Source organism: Hyla sarda, chromosome 2 (genome assembly GCF_029499605.1).
Source record: "Hyla sarda isolate aHylSar1 chromosome 2, aHylSar1.hap1, whole genome shotgun sequence".
NCBI classification, from domain to species: domain Eukaryota; kingdom Metazoa; phylum Chordata; class Amphibia; order Anura; family Hylidae; genus Hyla; species Hyla sarda.
In genome coordinates, this window is record NC_079190.1 from 36,427,881 (window position 1) to 36,445,471 (window position 17,591).

Below are 17,591 nucleotides of genomic sequence, written 5' to 3' on the forward strand. Positions count from 1 at the left end.
GCGCCAGTCTCAGCTGCCAGAGAGGGCGAGTCACTACTGGGGAACATGACCTGGTAGTTACTGCCGCAGCAAGTCCATCCTGCTTTGCGGCGGGCTCTGGTGAACACCAGTAACTGCTTAGAACCGATTCCCCAGTACGGCCCGCGTCATCGCCTCTCTGGTACAGAGGATCCACCTCCAGTGTCTTCACCAGCTGCTAGTCCGGACCCTGACACCCCTCTCATTTCCTTGCTTTGCTGCTGGTTATTTATTAATTTTTTTTGCAAAAAGCCCATGCTGCAGTAACTCTTTCTGCCCCAACATGCCATTTACAGTAGCGTACTCTCCATGTCATCACCTCCAGCCTGTTCAATTCTTAGGGTAACCCTTTCCTTGCTGTTTCTTTCATATCTGCTCACATATCGGCCCCTAGCAAAAACCCAGCGCCATCTGAAACCACTTTTTTCCCCACATGTAATATAAATAGTAGTTTACTGTGTACATTATCAGCCCAGAACAGTGTGCACCTGCACTTTTCCCAGCACCATGTCATGACACAGTATTAAGTTGCAGGTTATGTGTTGTGCTGTATTGTGATTGACTAGAGATACAAGGGAGGAAGTATCTATGTGTGTACTACTGGGAGGACCCGAAGAACCCGCCACGAGCATATTTACAAACAGTATTCACCTAAAGTCCATAATTGTAATATTATTGCATTGGATCATTTAGGCTGCCTTCTTATGTATATATTTACCTTATCTTATTAATATACAGTATGTGGAAAGCAACCGATAAGTCATCTATTATACCTCTCATGCTCTATTTCCACTGCCATACAACTTTCATAAGGTCCTATGAAAGGGGTAGTTTTTAAATATTAACTGGCACCAGAAAATTAAACAGGTTTGTAAATTATTTCTTAAAAAATCTTAATCCTTCCAATAATTATCGGCTGCTGAAGTTGAATTGTTCTTTTCTGTCTGGCAACAGTGCTCTCTGCTGACATCTCTGCTTGTCTCGGGAAGTAAAAGAGGTTTCTATGGGGATTTGCTTCTACTCTGGACAGTTCCCGAGACAGGTGTCATCAGAGAGCACTTAGACAGAAAAGAACAACTCGACTTCAGCAGCTCATAAGTACTAAAAGGATTAGGATTTTTTTTTATAGAAGTAATTTACAAATCTGTTTAACTTTCTGGAGCCAGTTGATATATAAACAAAAGTTGTTGTTTTTTTTCTGGATCACCCATTTAAGTAAATTTCTCTGGTTAGGTTTCAATATATGCAATAAACAAGCATCATTAAATGGAATATCCTATCTGTTGGAATCTAATATCTGCTCATATCATAATGCAATAGAAGAGGATGTTAAATTTGGCTTTTTTTTATTTTAGTGCCAAAAACTCCTCCAGCAAATGTCAGCGGGGGAAGCGGTAGACGTCATGAATTGGTGATAACATGGGAGGTATGTAAATCCATGTTTTCTTAAAGGAGTACTCTGATGAAAAATAACTTATCCCCTATCCACAGGATAGGGGATAAGTAGGTGATTGCGGGGGGGTCCAATCACTGGGGCTCTCTGCGATCACTGGGACAGGACCCTGGTGTTCTCATTGAGGAGCGCGTGTCGTCTACCGGTAGACAGCACACGCTCCATTCATTTCGATGGGGGCGCCGATGATGCCTGAGTGCTGTACTCAGGTCTTTTCGTGCTCCCATAGGAATGAATGGCTCCAGCACACGCTCCTCACTGAGCACCGAGTCCCCTCCGTGATTGAGGTGGGCCCCAGCGGTCGGACCCCCCGGCATCAGCTACTTATCCCATATCCTGTGGATAGGGGATGAGTTATTTTTTGCCGGAGATCTCTTTAAATATGTTAATGTTCTGGGATCAGTCCATAATAGTGTGAGTGTGTGCTCATATTCGGGCCTTTAGGGTCGATGTCACACAGCTTGGAGAGTTTTAAATGTTAATGTATTGCATTATTTATTAAAATGGTTGTCTGGGAAAAGAAACCCTTAGCTAATGTCTTCCAAAAACAGAGATGGGTATTACAACTCCGTTTACTTCAATAAAACTGGGCTGCAATACCACACACAACCTGAGACCAGGGGTGGCACTATTTTGGAAGGAAGTTTGCTCTGGTTTTATACTTCTAAACAACCCCTTTAATTTGAAGGGGACCACTTAAAGTGGATTTTCCAACATCAAAAGTTATCCCCTATTAATAGGATATGGATAACTATCTGATCAGTAGGGGTCTGACTGCTTCCACCAGTGATAGGGAAAAACTTGATGTTGGTATAATTCCTTTAAAGGGGTACTCCCGTGGAAACCTTTTTATGTTTTAAATCAACTGGTGCCAGAAAGTTAAACAAATTTGTAAATCACTTCTATTAAAAAAATCTTAATCCTTCCAGTACTTTATAGGGGCTGTATACTAAAGAGAAATCCAAAAAAGAAATGCATTTCCTCTGATGTCATGACCACAGTGCTCTCTGCTGACCTCTGCTGCCCATTTTAGGAACTTTCCAAAGCAGCATATGTTTTCTGTGGGGATTTTCTCCTGTTCCTAAAATGGACAGCAGAGGTCAGCAGAGAGCACTGTGGTCAGGGCATCACAGGAAATGCATTTCTTTTTTGGATTTCTCTTTAGTATACAGCCCCTAAAAAGTACTGGGAGGATTAAGATTTTTTAATAGAAGTGATTTACAAATCTGTTTAACTTTCTGGCTCCAATTGATTTAAAAAACAAAATAATGCTACAGCTTTCACCTGCAAAATCCATTGTTTGTAGAGATTCTGGGAGCCAATGAGATGCCCACATTAAGGTTGTGTCTATATTATATTGCATTGCTGTAGGAAGTTGGCCCAAATAAATCTTAGCCACTGTGAAAATAGGAAAAATAGGTTAGTAATGATCTAAAGGGGGGCATTACGTATTAAAGGGGTACTCCGGTGGAAAACTTTTTTTTTAAATAAACTGGTGCCAGAAAGTTAAACAGATTTGTAAATTACTTCTATTAAAAAATCTTAATCCTTTCAGTACTTTTTAGCAGCTGTTTGCTACAGAGGAAAATCTTCATTTTTTTTTTGTCTTGTCCACAGTGCTCTCTGCTGACACCTGATGCCCATATCAGGAACTGTCCAGAGCAGGAGAAAATCCCCATAGCAAACCTATGCTACTCTGGACAGTTCCTGACACGGACAGAGGTGTCAGCAGAGAGCACTGTGGACAAGACAAAAAAGAAATTCAAAAAGTAATGAATTTCCTCTTTACCATACAGCTGCTAAAAAGTACTGGAAGGATTAAGATTTTTTAATAGAAGTCATTAACTAATCTACAAAAGCAAAAGAAAGAGGAAGAGCACTCAAGGAGCAATATCACCTTATATAAACAACGGAGCGATCCTAGGCAACCTATGTCAATGTCTCCTGTGGGGTGCATATACAAAAGTGTAAAGTGTCCAGTATAAACAAAAAGAGGGGCACATACGTGCACTCACCGCAAAGCAGAGACGGTCGGGTCTGGACGTCCGGTAACGGGTCACCGGGTCACGGCATAGGCGCTGGTGTGTGGCGCTCAGAGGCTACGCCGGCAGTTTCGCACGTAAGTGCGTGCTTCTTCCGGCCTCATAGAGGCCGGAAGAAGCACGCACTTACGTGCGAAACTGCCGGCGTAGCCTCCGAGCGCCACACACCAGCGCCTATGCCGTGACCAGGCATCCCGTTACCGGACTACCAGACCCAACCGTCTCTGCTTTGCAGTGAGTGCACGTACGTGCCCCTCTTTTTATTTAAAATTTACAAATCTATTTAACTTTCTGGCACCAGTTCATTAAAAAAAAAAAAAAAAAAAGATTTCCACCGGAGTACCCCTATAACAAAAATCAGGATTCTTTTTTTGGTTGCACCCATTAATCATGGATATATCTTTCCTACAGCCCATCTCTGAAGAGTTCCAGAATGGTGAAGGATTTGGATACATCGTGGCTTTCAGGCCCAATGACACGAGAGGATGGAAGGAAAAAATGGTGACCTCTTCCGATGCCTCTAAATTTATCTACAGAGATGAGAGCACCCCACCACTCACCCCTTTTGAAGTTAAAGTTGGCGTGTACAATAATAAAGGCGATGGACCCTTCAGTGACATCGTGTTCATCTGCTCTGCAGAAGGAGGTGAGTAGTCTTGGGGAAATCACTGTTGAGCAAACATGCATTTCATGTAGGTCAATTGGGAATGGTTCACCATGGATGCAGTTATGAGGTTTATGTGGGTACTCTACTTTACACCACAAGACAGGGGGTAAGGGTCTGATTTTGGGGAGTGAAGGCACCCCCCCCCACACACCAATCTCCCAAACTGAGCCATTTCTCTCATCTTTGGGTGTCGCTTTTCCCCCTGAGTGTTCCACAACACTGCCCCCATTTTTCAAGATGGCCTCCTTGTGCGCAGCAGATGTTGAGCCCTGTTGAGTAAGTTTATCTAAAGTGGAGTTCCCCTTTAAGACATAGCATGAGGCTCTGATGCAGGACCCAACATGTAACCACGTATATCTTGTGCCGCCATATACACTATATTTGACATTCACAAGTTACATGAATGTGTGTAAAGTGTCTAATACAGATGTGTCCTTCCTTATATTTCCTTGTGGCTCAGTATATTCTAACGTGTGTCACATGACTAGCTTAGAATCACGAGTCTGCCACATTTTGTACATTTGTATCATGAGAAACTGGACTCCTCCACTAAACTCAAGGAAAGCCCAGAATGGACAGATCTGTAGTTTCATCTAGTATACTGTAGATAGATAGAGAGATAGATAGATATGAGATAGATAGATAGATAGATAGATATGAGATAGATAGATAGATATGAGATAGATAGATAGATATAGATAGATATGAGATAGATAGATAGGAGATAGATAGATATGAGATAGATAGATATGAGATAGATAGATAGATAGATAGATAGATATGAGATAGATAGATATGAGATAGATAGATATGAGATAGATAGATAGATATAGATAGATATGAGATAGATAGATAGATAGAGAGATAGATAGATATGAGATAGATAGATAGATATGAGATAGAGAGATATGAGATAGATAGATATGAGATAGATAGATAGATATAGATAGATATGAGATAGATAGATAGATAGATCGATATGAGATAGATAGATGTGAGATAGATAGATATGAGATAGATAGATAGATAAGGAACAGGAAAGCAGCACTCCAGAGGAAAAAAGGTGCACGGGTGCCTACTGTGTCAGGTCCAGGTTGGGGACCCCTCCAAGACACAAAGCAAAAATAAACAGTGGCACACCAAGTGAAAAAAAGAAAGGTGATTTAAATTTATTTCAAAAAAACATGTTAGGCAACGTTTCAGCTGGCTCACCCAGCCATTTTCAAGCTTGTGCCACTGTTTATTTTTGCTTTGTAGATAGATAGATAGATAGATAGATAGATAGATAGATAGATATGAGATAGATAGATATGAGATAGATAGATAGATATGAGATAGATATGAGATAGATAGATATGAGATAGATAGATATGAGATAGATAGATATGAGATAGATAGATATGAGATAGATAGATATGAGATAGATAGATATGAGATAGATAGATAGATAGATATGAGATATATAGATATGAGATAGATAGATATGAGATAGATAGATAGATAGATATGAGATAGATAGATATGAGATAGATAGATAGATATGAGATAGATAGATATGAGATAGATAGATAGGAGATAGATAGATAGGAGATAGATAGATATGAGATAGATAGATATGAGATAGATAGATAGATAGATAGATATGAGATATATAGATATGAGATAGATAGATATGAGATAGATAGATAGATATGAGATAGATAGATATGAGATAGATAGATATGAGATAGATAGATAGATAGATAGATAGATAGGAGATAGATAGATATGAGATAGATAGATAGGAGATAGATACATAGGAGATAGATAGATAGGAGATAGATAGATATGAGATAGATAGATATGAGATAGATAGATAGATATGAGATATATAGATATGAGATAGATAGATAGATATGAGATAGATAGATATGAGATAGATAGATATGAGATAGATAGATATGAGATAGATAGATAGATATGAGATAGATAGATATGAGATAGATAGATATGAGATAGATAGATAGATAGGAGATAGATAGATAGATATGAGAGAGAGAGAGATAGATAGATAGATATGAGATATATAGATATGAGATAGATAGATTGATATGAGATAGATAGATATGAGATAGACATATGAGATTCCGTATTTTTCGCCATATAAGACGCTCCGGCATATAAGATGCACCCAATGTTAAAGCATGAAAATCTAGAAAAAAAAGATTCTGAACCTTCAACCTGCGGACCTCCAGATGTTGCAAAACTACAACTCCCAGCATGCCCGGACAGCCAACGGCTGTCCGGGCATGCTGGGAGTTGTAGTTTTGCAACATCTGGAGGTCCGCAGGTTGAAGACCACTGGTATAGGAGGTAATACTCACGTGTCCCGCCGCTCCGGACCCGTCACCGTTGCCGTGGATGTCGCCCTCCATCGCTGTTGCTGCGTCCCCGGGGTGTCCCCGTCGCTCCGGAACATCTCTGCTGCCCGGTATCCTCGCTCTCCGTCGCTGCCATCACGTCGCTACGCACGCCGCTCCTATTGGATGACGGGACGGCGTGCGCGACGACGTGATGACGACGAAGGAGAGCGCCAGCCATGCAGCTGGATCCCGGCACGGAGCAGACACCGAGGAGGCAGGTAAGGTCCCTCCCGGTGTCCTGTAAGCTGTTCGGGATGCCGCGATTTCACCGCGTCGGTCCCGAACAGCCCGACTGAACAGCCGGGATAGTGTCACTTTCGCTTCAGACACGGCGGTCAGCTTTAATCACCGCATCTGAAGGGATAATACAGGACATCACCGTGATCAGTGATGTCCTGTACTAGCCGCGGGTCCCGGCTGTTGATGGCTGCAGGGACCGCCGCGATAGGACAGCGTTTTAATGTGTATTTGCCGTATAAGACGCACCAACTCCACTCCCCCCTCCAGTTTTAGGGAAGAAAAAGTGCGTCTTATACGGCGAAAAATACGGTAGATAGATAATTATGCATTTCCAAGAATTACAAAATAAAGTTACATCAGCTTTAACCAGAAACATTTGATAACCTGAAAAATGGCTTTTGTTGCGACTTCACGCTCCATCTCACAGGTTCTCCAAATGTTAGTGTCAATTATGCAGTGTGGAAACAATGAGGGTTTCATTTATCAAACAGCTTGCCATAGTTCTTCACCATCCTCACGCTGTTGTTGTGACATGACAAATCGAACTTATTATCATCCTATCAAGATCAGCATTAATCCAAATAGGTGGTAAAAAAAAAAAATCTACCAAAATCAGAAAAAGTTCTGAACAAAGCCACATTTACATTTCATATAGGGGGAGATTTATCAAAACCTGTGCAGAGGAAAAGTTGCCCAGTTGCCCATAACAACCAATCAGATTGCTTCTTTCATTTTTAACAAGGCCTCTGCAAAATGAAAGAAGTTATCTGATTGGTTGCTATGGGCAACTGGTCCACTTTTCCTCTGGACAGGTTTTGATAAATCTCCCCCACAGTTCTTTCTACATCACTAATAAAAAATACAGATGGTGCGTCTTATACGGCGAATACACACCTATCGCGGCGGTCCCTGCGGCCATCAACATCCGGGACCCGCGGCTAATACAGGACATCACCGATCGCGTTGATGCCCTGTATTAACCCTTCAGACACGGCGATCAAAGCTGACCGCCGCGTCTGAAGCGAAAATAACACTAAGCCGGCTGCTCAGTCGGGCTGTTCGGGACCGCCACGGTGAAATCGCGGCGTCCCGAACAGCTTACAGGACACCGGGAGGGACCTTACCTGCCTCCTCGGTGTCTGCTCCGTGCCGGGATCCCCTGCATGGCCGGCGCTCTCCTTCGACGCCATCACGTGGTAGCGCACGCCGTCCCGTCATCCAATAGAAGCGGCGTGCCTAGAGACGTGATGACGGCGATGGAGAGCGTGGATACCGGGGAAGAAGACGTCCGGAACGTCGGTGACAGCGATGGAGCGACATCCAGGACAGCGGTGACGGGTCCAGAGCGGCGGGGACACGTGAGTATTACGTCCTATACCAGTGGTCTTCAACCTGCGGACCTCCAGATGTTGCAAAACTACAACTCCCAGCATGCCCGGACAGCCAACGGCTGTCCGGGCATGCTGGGAGTTGTAGTTTTGCAACATCTGGAGGTCCGCAGGTTGAAGATCACTGTTGGGTTCAGAATCTTTTTTTTCTAGATTTTGGACCTTTGACATTGGGTGCCTCTTATATGCCGGTGCGTCCTATAGAGAGAAAAATACTGTAATATCATTTAAAAAATAATAATAATTTAACTTTGCCACATGATGTTGTGATGTCTGACTCAATAAACAAGTTCAGGGGGGGGGGGGAGGTGGATGTTTTTCTGGAAAAATATACTATTACAGGTTATGGATACTAGATTTATGGGGATAGAACGTTGATCCAGGGATTTATTCTGAAGCCATATTGTCAGGAAGGAATTTTTCCTGTCATGGGGCGATTGGTATCAGCCTCATGGGGGGGTTTTGCCTTCCTCTGGATCAACACAGTAGGGCTTTAGCTTGGACTCTTATCGTTTTTGCAACCTGACAAACTATGTAGTTATGTAACAAAATGAAAAAAAAAAAAATATGTAATAATACTAGTAAAAACAATTAATACTAATAAAACAAATAAAGTAATTTAAATCAAATAAAAAAGTCTCTTTCCTCCAAAGACAATTCGCACCTCTCCAACTGCACACGTATGAATTTCAGACATCCTTTATGACACAATTTTGCATTGGTGTAAGTTTCTCAGACATTAACATGTTCCTTTCACGCAGAATAAAAATTACTTCAAAAATACACTGCTCAAAAAAATAAAGGGAACACTTAAACAACACAATGTAACTCCAAGTCAATGACACTTCGGTGAAATTACACTGTCCACTCAGGAAGCAACACTGATTGACAATCAATTTCACATGGTGTTGTACAAATGGAACAGACAACAGGTGGAAATTATAGGCAATTAGCAAGACACCCCCAATAAAGGAGTGGTTCTGCAGGTGGTGACCACAGACCACTTCTCAGTTCCACTGCTTCCTGTCTGATGTTTTTGTCACTTTTCATTGCTGGCGGTGTTTTCACTCTAGTGGTAGCATGAGAAGGAGTCTACAACCCACACAAGTGGCTCAGGTAGTGCAGCTCATCCAGGATGGCACATCAATGCGAGCTGTGGCAAGAAGGTTTGTTGTGTCTGTCAGCGTAGTGTCCAGAGCATGGAGACGCTACCAGGAGACAGGCCAGTACATCAGGAGACGTGGAGGAGGCCATAGGAAGGCAACAACCCAGCAGCAGGACCACTACCTTCGCCTTTGTACAAGGAGGAGCAGGAGGAGCACTGCCAGAGACCTGCAAAATGACCTCCAGCAGGCCACAAATGTACATGTGTCCACTCAAACGGTCAGAAACAGACTCCATGAGGGTGGTATGAGGGCCCAACATCCACAGGTGGGGATTGTGCTTACAGCCCAACACTGTGCAGGATGTTTGGCATTTGACAGAGAACACAAAGATTGGCAAATTTGCCACTGGCACCCTGTGCTCTTCACATATGAAAGCAGATTCCCACTAAGAACATGTGACAGACATGACAGAGTCTGGAGACGACGTGGAGAACGTTCTGCTGCCTGCAACATCGTCCAGCATGACCAGTTTGGCGGTCAGTAATGGTGTGGGGTGGCATTTATTTGGGTGGCCACACAGCCCTCCGTGTGCTTGCCAGAGGTAGCCTGACTGCCATTAGGTACAGAGATGAGATCCTCAGACCCTTGTGAGACCCTATGCTGGTGCAGTTGGCCCTCGCTTCCTCCTAATGCAAGACAATGGTGGACCTCATGTGGCTGGAGTGTGTTCGCAGTTCCTGCAAGAGGAAGGCATTGATGCTATGGACTGGCCCGCCGTTCCCCAAACCTGAATCCGACTGAGCACATCTGGGACATCATGTCTCGCTCCATCCACCACGCCACGTTGTACCACAGACTGTCCAGGAGTTGGCGGATGCTTTAGTCCAGGTCTGGGAGGACATCCCTCAGGAGACCATCCTCCATCTCATCAGGAGCATGCCCAGGCGTTGTAGGGAGGTCATACGGGCACGTGGAGGCCACACACACTACTGTGCCTCATTATGACTTGTTTTAAGGACAATACATAAAATTGGATCAGCCTGTAGTGTGATTTTCCACTTTGATTTTGAGTGTGACTCCATATCCAGACCCCCATGGGTTGATACATTTTATTTCCATTGATAATTTTTATGTGATTTTGTTGTCAGCACATTCAACTATGTAAAGACGAAAGTATTTCATATGATTAGTTCATTTATTCAGATCTAGGATGTGTTATCTTAGTGTTCCCTTTATTTTTTGAGCAGAGTACAATAATTACCCCTAGATTACAGTTTTAGTTTGTTCTTCCACAGCCCTTTTATTAAAAAGAGTGACTTTATTTGGATGAGTGTCCCCCATGTGCAAAGGCTGCATCTAAGGAAGGACAATACATTTATTGATAAAATAAGGGACTCTGTATTTGGCACTTTATCGGCATCATACAGTGCATCAATGTACACATATTTGGCATCATTATACCTAGGAGAATTAGAAGATTAAATTTTTTAGGGTAGATATTATCGACTAACTGCTTTACACATAGCATAAAAAAATGAAATTTGGATTTTTTTACTTCTTTCATGTCTTAAAAGAAATGTATTGATATCTTCTCCAATTTAATTAATTAATTAGAAAAAAAAGAAACAAGAACATTTTACTAACAAGCACAAATAAATAAATAGCCTAATTAATTAATACATTTATTTATTAATAAATTAATAAACCATTTAACCTTTTTAGAATTCTGCATTCCAAATGGTGAAATTTTACTTAACAAATGAAAGCTGAAAACACCCCAGGGTTTCCGATTTTTTTAACCATTTTTTCATGCCTAAAAAAAAAAAACACAAAAAACTTTATATCTGCTCCAATTTAAATGAATAAAAAAATAAATAAATAAATAAGAAAATTTTACTAAGAAGCAATAATAAATACATTAATTTATTAATTAATGTATTTCTTAATAAACAAAATAACATTTTCAGAATTCAGCATTCCAAATGGTAAAAATTTTCTTGAAGCAAGAAGGCTGAAAAAACACCCCAAGGTTAAATAAGAGGCTTATAGTAAGGTTTTTCAGATTTTTGACAATTTTTCCTGCCTTTAAAAAAAAAAAAAAATAAATAAATATCTGCTCCAATTTCAATTTTAATTAATTAGAAAAAAAAAGAAACCAGCTCATTCTACTTGGGCCCCTTTCACACTATAAATGCATCCGTTTTAAAGACCCGTTATAATGTTCCGTTATGTAAACCCTTAAAATCGGCTGTTACAAAATCCCATGTGGTCTTTACAAAATCCCATTATAGTCTATGGGATTTTTACATCATCCCTTTCATTAACCCATCATAGCCCGTTATTAATAACAAAACTTTATTTTGTGTGGGGAGAAAGTAACGGGAGAAATAGTACAATAGCACTATTTCTTCCGTTCTTTCTCCCGTCACAAAATAACGTCCATTATAATAACAGGCTATGACGGGTTAAGACGAATAATGTAAAAATCCCATAGACTATAATGGGATTTTGTAACGACCATTTGGGATTTTGATTTTAACGGCCGATTTTAAGGGTTTTGATAATGGAACATTATAATGGGTCTTTAAAATGGATGAATTTATAGTGTGAAAGGGGCCTAAGAAGCAAAAATTTATTATTAAAGGGGTACTCCGCCCCTGGCATCTTATCCCCTATCCAAAGGATAGGGGATAAGATGTTAGATCTCCGCGATCCCGCTGCTGGGGACCCCGGGGATCGCTGCTGCAGCACCCCGCCATCATTACTGCACAGAGTGAGTTCGCTCTGTGCGTAATGACGGGCGATACAGAGGCCGGAGCAGCGTGACGTCATGGCTCCGCCCCTCATGACATCACGGCCCGTCCCCTTAATGCAAGTCTATGGCAGGGGGCGTGACGGCAGCCACGCCCCCTCCCATAGACTTGTATTGACGAGGGCGGGCCGTGACATCACGAGGGGCGGAGCCGTGACGTAACGATGCTCCGGCCCCTGTATTGCCCGTCATTACGTGCAGAGCGATCTCGCTCTGTGCAGTAATGATAGCGGGGTGCTGCAGCAGCGATCCCCGGGGTCCCCAGCAGCACCCCGGCGATCTGACATCTTATCCCCTATCCTTTGGATAGGGGATAAGATGTCTAGGGGTGGAGTACCCCTTTAAATTAAGTAAATGTATTTATTTATAAATTAATTAATAAACAAAATAACTTTTTTAGAATTCAGCATTCCAAACGGTGAAATTTTGCTTATAGCAAGGTTACTGTATGACTGCTGTCCAATCCCAATTTTTAGGGACTCAATGACCTGAATCTGCTAATACAGTAAACGTATAATAAGATGGTAGCGTCCCAGTTCTGGTCTAATAACATGGTGTTAGATAGTATCGCTCTCCACCCTTCTTTGTATTAACATACAACTAGTTCCCATAAAGACAGAAGGCTAGTCGTAAATCATTTTATGTCTTACAATTTTTTCCCTATCTGCAGTAAAAGAAGTAGGTATAGAAATAAAAAAATCGAAAGTATTGCTTCCGCCTGTGTCCTTGGAGGCCGTCAGTCAGTTTATTAAACATAAAGAGCTGTCTTTCAGGTTATATATATGATGAAGGGACGAGGGAGAAAAGCAATCTAAAATTTAAACATCACTCCCGGAATTATTGGATAGTGTCTATGCTGTAAAAGCTCTTGTCACAAGGTGGTTGAAGACAGATTCCCTCAAGAGGTTTTTATGTAAAGTGTCCTTAGTGCTGTGTGGATTAATGTATTTGGCTGTAACTAAAGATGAGAAAATCTCTCAAGATTGGAATTGGGTCCAAATTGGCAAACTTGAGTGTCCCTGGGATTGTCCACGAAAATTATATACAGTAGACAAAGAAGTCCCTGCTCCAGTATAGTACACTGAGGGATTGGGTTACATGCAGAACACTTGGGCCCAGCCAATGTAATAGAAGTAGCATTGCCGCTTACCTCGAGGAATGAAATGAATTGAAACCGAATGACAAAAAGTTTGGATTCTATGGATATGTATGTTAATAGGAACATAAAGAGTATGAATTATGTTGTGCAAATATAGGTCTGCCCTGTATTGAAGTGATCTGTTATACCAGCAATATACATGAAACATTGACGTTATTTTTTGCTAACACTGGCACCATTTATACAGACAGACATAGGTGTTCCTGTCATCTAGAGCAGTGTTTTCTAAACAGTGTGCCTCCAGTTGTTGCAAAACTACAACTCTCAGCATGCTGGGATTTGTAGTCTTGCAACAGCTGGAGACACATTGTTTGGAAAACAATGATCTAGAGCATTGTGTGAAGCCAACAGAGGGCACTGAACAGGACAAGAACATTAGAAATAATAAAAAAGGGCATTCCAATTTAAAGAGTACCTGTCATCAAACTATATTTTCTAAACTAACTCAGATTATATTCACTAACTATTCCTAATACCCCTCCTGCCCTTATAAAAAAAAATGTCCAAGCTTTAAAAAGCTGTGTATCATACCTTTCCCTTGTTCACATTTTGTGAGCTCCTGGCGGGAGAAAGTTGGCGTTCCCCATCAGGCACGATGTCACTGAAGCCTGCGAGAGCTGTTCCTCACCATGCCCCATACCCACTTCCTGAGTTTGGTCTCCTGCCAGGGAACAACAGAGACACCTAGTGGCCGTTTTTTCAATCACATTAAAAACATATAAAGGTGGAGAATTGTGACAGCAAGTAAATAGCAAAGTGTCTTATAATTTCATAAGGAACAACATATTAAAAATGTAGTTTGGTGACAGGTACAATTTAATGAACTGCTACTTGCTGCCACTTTTGTTCATGTCGGGAACTATCCAGAGCAGGAGAACAAAGAGGTTTGCGCAGGGGGATTGCTCCAGCTCTGGATGGTTCTTGACATGGAGGGGTGGTGGCAAGGAGCACTGTGCCTTTACAACTTGTTAATCTTTGACAAAGACAGAAAAAAAACAATAATAATAATGATTAAAATAATAATAATATGTGCAACATAATACCTATCTGGTTTTCCTTTAATTGTATGCAGAAGAATGGGCATCCACAGAAATTTTTCAGGAGAGAATGGGGCATAATTTTAATGTTACCTAACTGATGTCCCCATATAGTATTAGGCCTCTGTGTCCCCATGTAGTATTAGGCCCCATTGTATCATAAAATAATATTAGGCCCCTCTGTGTCTCCATATACAATTAGGCTTTTCTTTGCCTCCGTATTTAGGACCTCGGTGCCTCCATATAGTATTCAGTATATCTGTGTCCTCATATAGTATTAGGCCCCTCTGTGTCCCTAAATAGTATTAGGCTACTATGTGCTGCAATAAAGTATTAGGCCCCTCTTTGTCCTGTATAGTATTAGGCTCCTCTGTGTCCTCATATAGTATTAGGCCCCTCTGTGTCCCCATATAGTATTAGGCCCCTCTTTGTCCTGTATAGTATTAGGCTCCTCTGTGTCCTCATATAGTATTAGGCCCCTCTGTGTCCCCATATAGTATTAGGCCCCTCTTTGTCCTGTATAGTATTAGGCTCCTCTATGTCCCCATATAGTATTAGGCCCCTCTGTGTCCCCATATAGTATTAGGCCCCTCTTTGTCCTGTATAGTATTAGGCTCCTCTATGTCCCCATATAGTATGAGTCCCCTCTGTGTCCCCATATAGTATTAGGCCCCTCTTTGTCCTGTATAGTATTAGGCTCCTCTATGTCCCCATATAGTATTAGGCCCCTCTGTGTCCCCATATAGTATTAGGCCCCTCTTAGTCCTGTATAGTATTAGACCCCTCTGTGTCCCCATATAGTATTTGGCCCCTCTGTGTCCCCATATAGTATTGGGCTTTCTGTGCCACTGTATAGTATTAGACTTCTCTGTGCCCCTGTATTTTATTAGACTTCTCTGCGCCCCCATATAGTATTAGGCCCTTCTATGTCCCCATATAATGTACTGCTTCTCTGTGCCCCTGTATAGTATTAGGCTTCTCTGTGCCTCCATATAGTATTAAGCCCCTCTGTGTCCCCATATAGTGTTAGGTTCCTCTGTGGCCCTGTATAGTACTAAACCCCTCTATGCCCCATATAGAAATAAGCTTCTATATGTCCCCATATAGTTTTTATTGGACAGATAAGATGGACCAAATGGTTCTTATCTGCCGACACATTCTATGTTTCTAGTACTATGCTTCTCTGTGTCCCCAAAAACTCATCTTTGTCCCTGACCCATTGCTTTGTCACGGTGTTCCTTTCAACTGTGTGTGTGTCTTTAAGACTCACGCACAACTGAAAGGCAGGCTCACCTGGGAATGTGGGACATGTATTCTTGATATCCTTTCTTCAATGAGCATTTTCCAACCCCACCTGCCCCTTTCTTTCCCTGATGATGCCCATGAGCAGAAGGTTCATATGTCTCTTGGCTGGCACTTAACAATGTGGACTTATAGTCCACGTTGTTAAGTACTTATCGGAGACTACAGTACTTATCTGAGATGATGGCCTCTGCTAATCCAGGCTATTTTAATAATGTATATGTAAAATTATTTAAAACTTGCCGTAGGAACCTCATTGGAACTGAACCTTGCAGGGGGTCAGGCATAAACTGCATAATCTAATAATTTTCCATTTAGTTTCTAAATAATAATCACATTTGTAAAGAAGTGAAAATAGAAACCCGTTGGACGCAGTCAGTATTTCATTTAGGGGGATGGCTCTTCTCCATAAAGAATATTTTCATAATTGTCCTTCATGTTGTGAGAATATTTACTTGTTTAATAGATTAGTGGCTGCCAAGGATGATGCCAATGTGGGATCTGTGAGGCCTTCATGTGTCAATGATTTAATAATACTGCCCGATACGTTACATGATTCAGAACTAATGGTCTCAGACTGTCCCACAACTTACACAGGTGAGGCCATCTGAGGACAAAGTGGTCTTCTGCTACCTGATGCTACAGATATAGGGTCAGGGAAATAAAGTATTCAAACAGTTTTCCCCTTAAAAAAAAAAAAAAATACCGTATTTTTCGCCCTATAGGACGCACCGGCATATAAGACGCACCCAATTTATAGGCGCAAAATCTAAATAAAATATAAAGATTTTGAACCCAATAGTGGTCTTCAACCTGCGGACCTACAGATGTTGCAAAACTACAACTCCCAGCACGCCCGGACAGCCAACGGCTGCATAGGAGGTAATACTCACGTGTCCCCGCCGCTCCGGAACCGTCACCTTTGCCCTGGATGTCGCTCCATCGCTGTCGCCGTGTCCCCGTCACTCCGGAATATCTCTGCTGCCGGACGGGTATCCTCGCTCTCCGTCGCCGTCATCACGTCGTTACGCACGCCGACGCACGTACGCGACAACGTAATGACGAGGAAGGAGAGCGCCGGCAATACAGGGGATCCCTGAACGGAGAAGATGCCGAGGAGGCAGGTAAGGTCCCTCCCGGTGTCCTGTAAGCACTAATCCAGCTATGACGGCCGTCATCAGTGCCGCACGAACAGTGCAATAGCACTGCTGTATATTTATGGAGACCAAGCTACAATAGGTCCCTGACGATTTGAGGCTGAAAGAAACGCGTTGGACCCTATATTCTTTGAAGCATTGATGTGTTGGAGCCGCAAACAGAATATAGCACAGCCGCAGGTCTTCACATTGGGGAACTACAAAGCTAAGTGTGACCGCAGCATATCTAATAACTAGCACTGTGGAGATGGGAGGAAACAATGCAGATTATTATCTCTCCATAAGCACTTAGTCAATAAATGATATATAACATGTTAATTATGGCTATGGTATAGAAAGCTTATTGTGCATGAAAATTAAGTGGCTGTTGCTAATAAGTAGTCTGTAAGTCCTAGGCTAGACTTATTGGAATAGGAAGCTCAATCAAAATCCTGTATATGCACCAACTTGATTTAAGGATGTGCGGTATGTAATATACTTACAAATGACAGCAGACAACTAATGCAGTAGATTGGAGCAAGTAATATTGTGACAACCTAGATTGTAATACTATGACAACCAAGACTGCAAATAAGAATTGCCACTGTCAAGATTTATAAGTAGCATACATCTGGAGGTGCATATTGGATTTTGTGAAAGTGTTTAAAAACATTGGATATAGTTAACCTATGAATATATATTCCAAGTTACTGCGGTGGATATGGAATTGTATTGTTGATCTGCTGGAATATCATTATTACTGTGGTCACGGCGGTCCCGAACAGCCCGACTGAACAGCTGGGTTAGTGTCACCTTCCCTTCAGACGCG

At 41.9% G+C, this 17,591-nt stretch overlaps 1 protein-coding gene across 4 annotated transcripts in view; it reads left to right on the forward strand.

The window, feature by feature from the left end:
* Positions 1-17,591, forward strand: part of CNTN5 (contactin 5) — a 1,441,523-nt gene that overhangs the window by 1,353,721 nt on the left and 70,211 nt on the right. For all 4 annotated transcript variants that reach the window (XM_056561527.1, XM_056561528.1, XM_056561529.1 and 1 more), the window contains 2 exons: positions 1,374-1,444; positions 3,925-4,159. In XM_056561527.1, coding sequence (XP_056417502.1) covers positions 1,374-1,444; positions 3,925-4,159 — 306 coding nt within the window. The remainder of the gene's footprint in view (positions 1-1,373; positions 1,445-3,924; positions 4,160-17,591) is intronic.